Consider the following 11,194-nt stretch of genomic DNA (forward strand, 5'->3'; position numbering starts at 1 on the left):
AATTGGCAATCTAGTGGCTGCTCCGCCTGGCGTCTGGCATTATGGGGTTAGTGCTAGGACTGGTTGGTCCGGTGTCAGAATAATATGACTGGGTGAGACATGAAGCCTGTGCTGCGACTTCTGTCTTGTGTGTGGCGCACGTTAAATGTCAAAGCAGCACCGCCCTGATATGGCCCTTCGTGGTCGGCTGGGCGTTAAGCAAACAAACAAACAAACAAACAAAGTTCTTTTCTGCAACTGCTACTGAGCAAGTTGTCCACATCATTCGTGAAGGCTATACGCATCCTATCAGAGAACAAGAAACAAAATTATAGAAAAAGTCCTTAAAAAAAGTGGAGCGAAAGACACCAGGGACAGTATTGTTCACCTCTTTTCAAACGATCACATTTTTTGAGCCCGTGAAAGAATGTTTCTGAAACTTGGCACACATGTAATGGCACCATTCTTTGCAAAGTATACAAAGTTGAGTGCATGTCACATTTGTTTCTTGGACGTTACAAACGTTAAAGTACTAGATCATATACTGATAAGGGTCTTTGTCATCGTTTTGTGAAATTTGGAGAGGCTGCTATTTGTAGTTTTAGATTTATTGCATAACAACTGCGGCTAACCAGTAAAAACACCATAAAAACCCTGGATGTTTTTGCCGTTTTTCAGGATTGTGGTCGCTCTCTTTTACACGGTGGATCACCCTGACTGCGCGACGGATGTGAACGAAATCTGTATGACTTGTTAGGTAGGACACCAACTAAACTTTTTGGTGTAAAAAATGTAAAATATTATTCAGTTTAAGTTACCGTTTTGACGGTTGAAAGTGAATCATGCCGTCAAAAAAAGCCATTTTTGAGGGTAGGTGTGGTCACGGACCTCCGACGTCATACCCAAATATTGATCAGATTCAAGAAACACATTTTTGAGCAGAAGAAAGACGTATCTTCAAATACACGTATATTTCTGACCCAAAAAACTGCTGTTTAACATCTGAGCTATACCACTCAAAAAATATCCTCAACTTTTTGTGCTCAGTGTATTTCAGTGCAATAGGCTGTCCTTTCTTCGCCGTTAGTTCAGCGATATTCTTATTTTTTGCCGATTGCCCATCATAACTTATGCATTCTAAGTTTGCCTAATGGTTAACAGAGCAGGGAACAACCACCAAACTCACAATGAGAAAGCGAGAAACAAAAAGTGATCGATATTCGTGGCCCTTACCTCGGGTCAATTCAAAACGACGGAGCTGTCAGCAAGTTTGAGGTGGAAGGCATACAAACACAGAATGTATGATAAACAGAATGATACATGGCTTATTGCGTAATACCATATCTACCCTGGCTTCTTTTTTCAAATACGAAAAGCTCGCTCTCGCTTGCATTCCGATGTTGCTGGGGTTTTTTGGGGTGGTTTTTTTTTCCAACATGTTTACAAATTGTATGTTGGACCTATGATGCACTTCTCTCACTTTAATTTGTAATAGTTATATGTATGTGCAGGTGAAATATTGTTTCTTCTGCATATGACACTATAAACACGCATTAAATACATGGTGGCTTTTACATTAGACATCTATGTTAGACTTCGAGTTAATGCATTTAAATAAATAATCAAATACATAACTGACTCAACACAATATCAACAATCAAATAAACACTATTTAACACACACATTTATATATATAGTGTTTACTCGTGTCCCTCTTTACATTTACATACAAATCATGCTATTCCAGTTCTACAACATTATAAGATGTTTGATGGGTTGTTGACAGACCCGAGGGGGATGAACCAAAAGTCGCTATGCCCCCCGAGGACCGACAAAAAAGCTGGTCTGACAACAAACCAACAAACATCGTTTTTGTCATAATTTTGGTAGTGAGAAAATACGTGCCAAATCAACACAGGGAGCCATGCTTTGAAACACAAGTTCCGTTTTGATAATACATGTTTTGGTGCCCCAGCACGTTGTTGCAATCAAAGCTGGCGTGTGAAAGCAACTTTCTGTGTTTTGAGTTCATAAAATGTTGGGATAAGTATGTCAGGTTTGAGGATGCACAGTTCGTAGGTTCCTCTCAGTATTCCACCCACTCAGTTTTCAGTTGTAAATATTAATCTTAGTGATCGAATGTGGAAGCTACGTTGGGTCAAAAGTCACAGAAGATTTGCATGTGCAGCAAGGCACATTGGGTCAAAGGTCATAGAAGATTTGCGTCGTGCAGCGAAGGAAAGAATCGCGATCTTGTTTCCGACTCATTGCCTCTTTGTTTTTCATTAGACCTGTCATTCTGCTTGCTCGGCTTTGTTAGATGTTTGTATATCTTGTAATTTGTTGCTATGTTCTTTGCTTTTATTAGTATTTCTTATTTGCGCTTCGTTTAGCGATACAACGTCTCAGTTGTGCACGGGTAAACATTTGTGTGTCAGGGGTCAATTGGTTTGACTTAAACTTGACGTTTGTGTTTCTCCGAACGTCTGTGTATTAAAACACAGATACACGCACTCCATGACTTTGTAAGAAGACAAAACATATCGTTTGGTTTCATTTGTTTGCGGATCCAGACATGGCCTGAGCAAACAGATCTGAGGACCAAAATGTGGGGAGCACTGGAGGACCTGGAAAGGACGTCCATGTTCATGGCATCCTCCGGATTCCGAGCCTGACACAACCGTCGTACGAAGAAGAAGAAGAAGAAGAAGATTTGTTTGTGATGAATTTATGATCTTTCATGAAGTAGCTTTGTTTTTTGTTTACTTGTGCCAGTTTGCCAGTTCGTTTTTTGAACGTTGCAAACCAGTGTCGTGTGTCTAGGTCTGGGGAAACGCCAATGAAAAGAGCCGAAGAATCCCCGAGCGTTTCTGTTGGGTTTGCTTTTGATTATTCATGTATAACCTGCTTCCTGCAACTATGGTAACCGGGGATTTAGTGCATTGGGAACATGACATTTATTTCCCAGGTGTTTGTGAATGAAACCTCGTGAAAATGATGACAACATTTAATGTTAAAACAAATCGTGTATGACACAGCAAGCTTTGTAGTATTCTCCATATCCTATTTAAAGGCCTGACGAGATATGAGTTGGTGAGCTTAACTGTTTTTGTGTGAACTGGACTGTACCCTTAGGTGGCTTCAAATGGTATTAAGATAGGTTCAAAGGCCCCCGCTCAGAGGATAAATCTTTTTTTACTAGACTGCCTGGAGGTTTTTTTTAAATATCAGACCCTCGCCGTATCATCCTTTTGGACACACAAATGTATGGTGAATATGAAAATGTGATTTGGAAAACTATCAACGTTATCCTAATGCTATGAGCACCGTCAAGTCACATCATATGTCTGTGAGTGAATCAATGTGTGTGCATATTATGTGTGTGTGTGCGTGTGTGCGTGTGTGTGTGTGTGTGTGTGTGTGTGTGTGTGTGTGTGTGTGTGTGTGTGTGTGTGTGTCCACACAAATTGGTTGTGATTTGTTGTCCCTATTTGCATCACATTTTAAAAGTTCGTTTCTTTCATGTCATCTCTGCTGTTCATTTCTGAAATGTGTGTGCCTGATACAGTCATACCTGATTCGCTTTGCCTGAGGCAAAACAAGTTAATAACGTCATTTCTAAATTTCGTGCCTGTCAAACAGTATAAGTAGAAATTGATAGCACTATTGCTGTACCATAATAAGTGCAGGAAATCGAATAAAAAAAATACTGTTGCTCTTTCAACGTCGGTAAGATCCTCATAGGGTGTAGTGTAAGGTATAACCATAAAAAATAATGACAAAGGGGTAGTCAAAAAACAGAATGTCAATGATATCGTTATCAGCGTCACTGTCATTGATGAAATCTTTTTGGATCGTGAACTAAGCTGATCAGACTGACCCGATGCCAGTGTAACACGAGCTTTACGGACAGAGTCAGTGACTTTCCACACAAGGACCGAGTTACAAACGACAAGAATAGCAAATGGAAATAAAGAAAACATGAAAGCGTCGATCCAGGGCCAGATTCTTTGCATGAAAAAATCATATTCCTGTGAGTAAATATTTGACATGCAGTAAATTTCTGTGCTGTTTCCTGATTGAGCGTGTATTTGTCCATACAAAAAATGTGTATTGATTAAGAAAGAAAAGGATGCTATCCCGATAACATATAACTTGGCGTTTGCTTGAGAACACAAAATATTCACCCTGTGAGGCCAGATAACTGAAGCTGCTCGCTGAAATGTCATAGCGACCACTAGCCAAACGGAAATAACACCGACAGTGTACCAGGAAAGGGTTAATAACTTGCACATTGCCACGTGAGTGCGATTCAAGGCAAACGCAAACACATCTTTAATCCAGATCGGCAACAGTCCAATGTACAGCAGACACATATCAGACACTGCTAACGCTTTGAAGAACAGACTGAGCGACGACTGTTGTCTGCCGAAGAGCATGATGATCATGATGTTACCAAAAGTTCCAAGAACCAGGATGACAGGTGGAGCAATTTTTGCCAATAATTGTTTTGCTTGGAGAATAGCATTCAATGTTCCATTGTCTACAGGAAAAAGCATATCGTAGGCAGAACCTGAAGAATTGTCGATTGCAGAAGAAATATTCTCCGCCATTTATACAGCGTAGTAGTCGTACAGCGAACTATCCCCGCTGTTCAATTGGACCAGGAGGGTTGGTTTACTTTACCCAGAACTTTCATAACATATGTATCAACCCACCTGTTGTTGTTAATGTCGCGTTGTCCCTTGTTTCTGTAGGAATAAATCCATTGTTTTCAAACAAATAATAACCTGTTAGACAGGGAGTTGCTATAGTCGTTGGAGTTAGTATCATTCAAGTCTTGTGGCGAGTGGTTCTTTGGATAATGATATTTTCCAGATTTTGTCCAGGTCCTGCAAAACAGAATATTATGCGTTATTTCTAATATGCTCATGATTACCAAAATGTCCAGGGCCTGTATTCTTGAAACAGCTGCAACATTGTGTCCTTTAAAGACAAACTGTCGTTTAACTACCGCACGGTATTTATTTTTACTGCCCAGTAATTATTTATTTTCCCCCGGTATTAATGTGTGTCTGGCGGAAGGTCGGCAGGTACCAGAATTGGTTATTTTTAGAATAGGATATTCCTCATGCTTGTTCCTCTCTACAAACATTATTTGAACAAGATTTATTCTTGAAAAAATCTGCAACTCATATACTGGCCTGTAAAACCACTTACGCTCAATAAGTCCGCCAACTGCTAAGTGTCATTTATGAAACACCGGTAAGAACTTACCGGGTTGTCTCCGAGCTGTAAAGTTAGAGGACCCATCCCCCTCCTGTAAAGTCGCTACCTGTCAGTAACTTCACCAACACTGTCCATGTCACCTATTTCATACGTTATTAAAACCGTCAAGTTTGAATAAATCTTGTTCAAATATTGTTCGTAGATTTATATCCCTCGTGGACACACATTGAGATTGAGATTTACTGGCCGATGTGAATGCGTGATATATTGTGTAAAAAATTCCATCTCACACGGCATATTGTAAACGCCATGAGACTCCCTAAAAAAGAGAGGGTATGTGCGTAGAAATACTCACAAATAAACAAATAAATAAAACATTGGTGTCATTTTAAGCACCAATGCATTGCGGTCAAATACGAGATTCTGCTCGCGAAAGATTTCAACCGATGCTCGATCATAAAGGCGAGTTGCGAAAGCGTGCTAGCGTCTTGTTTAATGCATTACAGTCAAAGAAACTACAATGGGAAGAAGGATAACTTCCTCATTGGGCATGCTTAGAAATGAGAATGGCTAAATACGAGTTATTCCCCTTTTCTACATGCTGACCAGGCTGTCTCCTGCTTTGTCATGACTAGTACAGTCGATCTTTCTCATGCTGTGACTTGCTTTATTTTCACATTTTCGGTATTTAAAACAGCAAACACACACACACACACACACACACACACACACATACACTGAAGAAGTTTCCATTCTGATTCGGTTATTTTATTTGGTGCTATATGTTTGCTTCACATTGTTTCTTCTTTTACATTGCTAAACACATCCATAATGCATGCATGGCTCATTCGAAAGAGGGCAACTGAATAACTGATGCCCAATAGCAATAAATACTGAACAACTGAACAATAAATAGCAATAAATGATGACAGCGCCAAGTTTTTAAGTACAAAGTGAAATCGTGTGACTGGACAAAGGCACAATTACAAAATACAAATAAAAAAATCGAGGCTCATTTTAAATTAAGTTCTCAGCTCATGGGGAAGCATAAGGTGACCCTAGAAACCGAAATTAGGAGACCTCCCGCCCCCAGGGCAGACTACAAAAAAAAAAGGGGGGGGGGCTAATTTGTGAAAAAGTATAAAAGGAATCGAAAACTGTATACATGTATTTAGTTAATACCCCAAACATTGTATAGTATATACAATGTCAGACCCTAAAGAAAGTTTGTTAGTCTTTGCTTAGGCCAAAAAAAATAATAGGTGTGGTTACGGTAACATAGCCAAAAAAAATAGGGTAGGAAGGTAGGCAATCACTTTTTTTTTATTTTTACTTTTTTTTCTAATGTGTACAAATTAAACCTACTTGACAGGGAAATAAGTGTGCGACTTGGGCGCTTTCGCTTTCATTGCGTTTTCTGCACTCGTTTACTTGTTGTTTTGGGTATTTTTTTGACAAATGTAATAAAAAGTTATAGGATCGGCCCCCAAAAATAGGGTAGGTCGGGTTACCGTAACCACACCTATTTTTTTTTTAGGCCTTAGGCAAAACAAAGCAAAATAGCCTGTTTACGGTATCCCGACCAACCCTATTTTTCTAGACCAACCCTAGACTTTTTTTTTGGCATTTGGAAAAAAAAATCAATTTTGTTCCTGTTTTTTTGCAAAATAATTTAAAAAGATGGTTATAAAATTTTTTTAAGAAAAGCCGACCTACCGACCCTCTTTTTGTGTGCCTATGTTACTGTAAACAGACTAAAAGGTACATCAGAAACAACACACCAGGGAGGGTCCAAAATTGTATCAAAATATAGATGGTAGGGAATTCAAAATAAAAAAGACAATAGACAAAACATGTACTTCGGCTCATAGAGCCTTCTTTAATTTTTGACTCATTAAGTCCATGCTCCGAGAGTCCTTTTTTTAATTTTGAATTGCCTACCATCTATTTTTTTTATACAATTTTGGACCCTCTTTGTACGGAGAGAGTTGGCAATTGTTAATCACATTCTCTCATCTCATTGACTCTCCTTCAGCTCCTTGGTAACATGCGTTCCCGTCTCTGCCAGGATTGGACACAGCAGCAGATAACCGGTAAATATGTAACAGGCATAAATGGCAAAATAGCTCGCCTCGCCTGATAATATATGAGACAACTGTTCTACTACAAAGTCTTTCTTGGGAGGCTTGGCTAATTTACTCGCTCGTTTTACACGGGGTTCCATCGTTTTCTTTTCTAATCGGAAAACCTTGCTCCTCAGTTTGTTGACCTTCTGCCAAAGTTCCGCTTCACGAGGGGATGGGGAAGATGACGACTTTGATGCTTTACATCCTATGTCCTCCAGGATCGCCTGAATGTCATCTAAAAAAGAAAACACACATAAAATAACATAACCATAACAAGTTACAACCTGGAAGAAATTAAAACACGTGTAATTAAATCACAAAATGAAAATAAACAATAGCGTAGGAAGGCAGGCCAGAAATGAAGTGTATTAGCAACTATGGATACGATGTGGAACAATGATGGAATTGACCTTGTTTGGTACTGAATAGGTGAGGCCATTAGAACTGTACCCACGGAATACGCGCTATATAAGCTTCATATTGATTGATTGATTGACTGATTGATTAGGACAACAGTACCAGGTAAACTCCTCACACACCATGCCTCTTTCTTTCTTTCTCTATTTGGTGTTTAACGTCGTTTTCAACCACGAAGCTTATATCGCGACGGGGAAAGGGGGGGGGGGAGATGGGAATAGAGCCACTTAATTGTTTCTTGTTACACCATGCCTCTAACAGGATATGTTTCCCATCTTTACGTGTTGGAACTACAGGTACAATTTCATCCATCCATGCATCCGCCCTATACAGCTTCTTCTTCTTCTTCTGCGCTCGTGGGCTGAAACTCCCACGTGCACTCATTTTTTTTTGCACAAGTGGAATTTTACGTGTATGATCGTTTTTACCCCGCCATTTAGGCAGCCATACGCCGCTTTCGGAGGAAGCGTGCGGGGTATTTTTGTGTTTCTAAAACCCACCGAAGTCTGACATGGATTACAAGAGCTTGTGCTTGCGTGTACACACCAAGGGGGATAAGTCACTAGCAGGTCTGCACATAAGTTGACCTGGGAGATCGGAAACATCTCCACACTTAACCCACCAGGCGGCCGCGACCGGGATTCGAACCCTCGACCTTCCGAGTTAATAGACCGACGTCTTACCACCCCGCCACAGCGCCCGTCACCCTATACAGCAATTATCAACTATGTAATGGATGGGTTTAAACATTTTTTGATGTTAGGGTGTTCTTCATGGTTAAAAATCTCTTACCTGGTTGAACAATTTGTGCATCAGGCGACAGGTCGGTGCTGGCTTCATTTGTAGCTACCCTTTGCGATGGTGGCTTCCTCCCACTAGCAACCTGCAAATGCACAGCTCTTTAACTGACAAACTCACAACCAACACCCAGTCACAATGAAACAATTCTCCCAATTTCATGGCATTGGTCTTAGGCCACACAAAAAAGTGTATGTTTCTCGTAAGGCAAAACAAAAAATAATCTGTTTACAGTATCCGGACCGACCCTATTTTTTTCCCACCGGCCCTAGACTTTTTTGGGGGCATTAAAAAATGAAATTAAAATATTCAGATGGCTAAAATACAAAAATAAAAAGCCGACCTACCGACGCTATTTTTGGGGGGCCTATGTTACCTTAAACAGACTTTTTTTGTGGCCTAACATGACTAAAGGTGGAGATTTTTTTTCTAAACTTTTTTTTTTTAAACCATCTTTTTAACTTATTTTGTTGAAAAACAGGAAAACAATTGATTTTCGAATACCCCTTTTATTTTTGAAAATGCAAAATAAAAGTCTAGGGTCGTCGGGAAAACATAGGTAGGGTCAGGTGACCAGAAACATACAACTTTTTTGTTGTTGACGCCGACCCTATACTTTTTTTGCCATTTGGGGCTGTTTTTTGGCAAAATAAGTTCATCATATCATCATAATCAAGACGTCGATCCAAAATAAGTAACTTTTTTTTGTTGGCCTTATCATTTTTTTGCGCTAAATGCAAACAGGCATTATTTGATGGGAACAATGCTGGGTTTTTTCAATTCTTACATCAGCCTCAAACTTGTCATTACTCAACCTGCATTTAATAGTGTGCTTCATTGGTTTGCAAAAACCTAAAACCAATAAATAAATAACCTTCGGTGGTGGATTGGGCACTGCAAACAATGTCGGGACAGCATTCCACACAAGTGATCCTCTCTGCAGGATTGTTTTACTGGTTGGCCTCAAAGTGATCAGTACAAAGCTTGAGACCTTGAACATCAGCTGGCTGCAGCTTTTCAAAGTCCTCTCGCCTTGTGAATTGCATCCATATTCTGCACCTAGTTTGACAATAAAAACAACAATGTTATTGTTAAACTAAGCAAAAAGGAAAGACAAAAAATAAATCAGATCTTCAGTCTAAATCTAACGCTCTGCCTGAACGCAAAACGGATGAGTGATGTACCTTTGTACTGTAGTTTTCCCGTAAGCAAGGTTTGATAAAGATTTCGGCAAATATGCCCACGGGTAGTTTGTCATCAAGTGTAAACTGTTGTTTTGTACTGACTGCTGACTCACACTCACAGTCGTAAGTACAGTGTACACAGGCACAGGTACACACGCAGACACACGCGTACATAGTACAGCTAGTACAGAAATCTCAGGATGAACCGATCCATGCTATGTTTGTAATATTTCATTTGCATATTAGTTCTATAAATACTGTAGTATCATAGCAGACAAAAATGCCCAGAGACAGTTGGCTTATCTGAGTGAGTTGACTCGAGCCATTGCATTCTCATTCTGAAGAAGGTAAACCTGATGAAATAATCACTGCACAACCCACCTTTTTTCTTCTTTAGGGAACTTGTGGAAAGTTTTCCCGAAGCAGCTCTGTTTGTAACGGGCGTTCTTGCAACAAAAAGCCGAGCACAATTTACCACCACCTCGCACGCGATCGGTACCTACGCGATCCGCCATTTTGTTTTCGCCGTCAGCATGTGACTAGGGACGATAACCCACAAACACTTTTTCGCATTTTCTTCGCAAGTTCCACGTCTTCCTTATGTACAGTGTTTGTTACAGTGTCGAGTATTTGGTGCCTGATTCCGTAGCCGAACGGTTATTGAATTCGCCAGATGCGCAATTGAGTCGAGTTCAAATTTCTATCAGGCCTTACATTTTTTTTCTTCTCTTTGTCATTTGTTTGTTTTTGTTTATTTTCTTCGTGTGCAAGAGAGTACATTGGAATATCAAAATTGATTTTAAAAATTAATTTTAGGCGAGAAGGAGGGTTTTTTAAATGTTGGTTAACATGATATTACCGTTAACTGCCTTGTATACGCCCACCTGCCCTATGCACCAATTTTGCCCAAAAGTGGGGGGTGGGCGTTTACTAGGTACTATGCCCTTGGCAGGAGCGGTTCCTTAGCTAGAAAAACGATATTTTGGTCATTTGTCATAGAAGTGTTCAAAGGATGCGTTATTGCACAAACACACACCCCCCCTCTCTCTCTCTCCCTCTCTCTCTCTCTCTCTCCCTCCCCACCCCTCTCTCTCTCTCTCTCTCTCTCTCTCACAAACACACACACACACACACACACACACACGCACACTAACACACACACTAACACACACACACACACACACACACACACACACGCACACACATACACACACACACACACACACACACACACACACACACACACACACACCCGTGAATCAACCTCTTCAGACATCACTTCCCGCCAAAGATGAAGCTTTGAAGATGAAGACCATTGTTGGAGCAGTCCGCGGTACAAGCCATCAACAACTGTACGAGTCAGGCTTTATTTCACTTTTAGAGAGGCGTAAACGTCAAAAATTGATATTATTTCACAAGATTGTACACCGTAAGGTGCCAAACTACGTACTTGCGATATTG

General features: G+C 40.2%; 1 protein-coding gene across 1 annotated transcript; it reads right to left on the reverse strand.

Annotated features, from left to right (window-relative positions):
• Positions 1–6,861: 6,861 nt before the first annotated feature.
• LOC138947381 (uncharacterized) lies at positions 6,862–10,347 on the reverse strand. The gene is made up of 3 exons (XM_070318834.1): positions 9,424–10,347; positions 8,544–8,634; positions 6,862–7,569 (listed from the first exon to the last, which is right to left on the reverse strand). Exons 1-3 carry the CDS (start codon positions 9,547–9,549, stop codon positions 7,226–7,228), a joined length of 561 nt encoding a protein of 186 aa, XP_070174935.1. The 5' UTR covers positions 9,550–10,347; the 3' UTR covers positions 6,862–7,225.
• Positions 10,348–11,194: the final 847 nt, after the last annotated feature.

This window comes from Littorina saxatilis, linkage group LG14, assembly GCF_037325665.1.
Source record: "Littorina saxatilis isolate snail1 linkage group LG14, US_GU_Lsax_2.0, whole genome shotgun sequence".
Classification (NCBI taxonomy): domain Eukaryota; kingdom Metazoa; phylum Mollusca; class Gastropoda; order Littorinimorpha; family Littorinidae; genus Littorina; species Littorina saxatilis.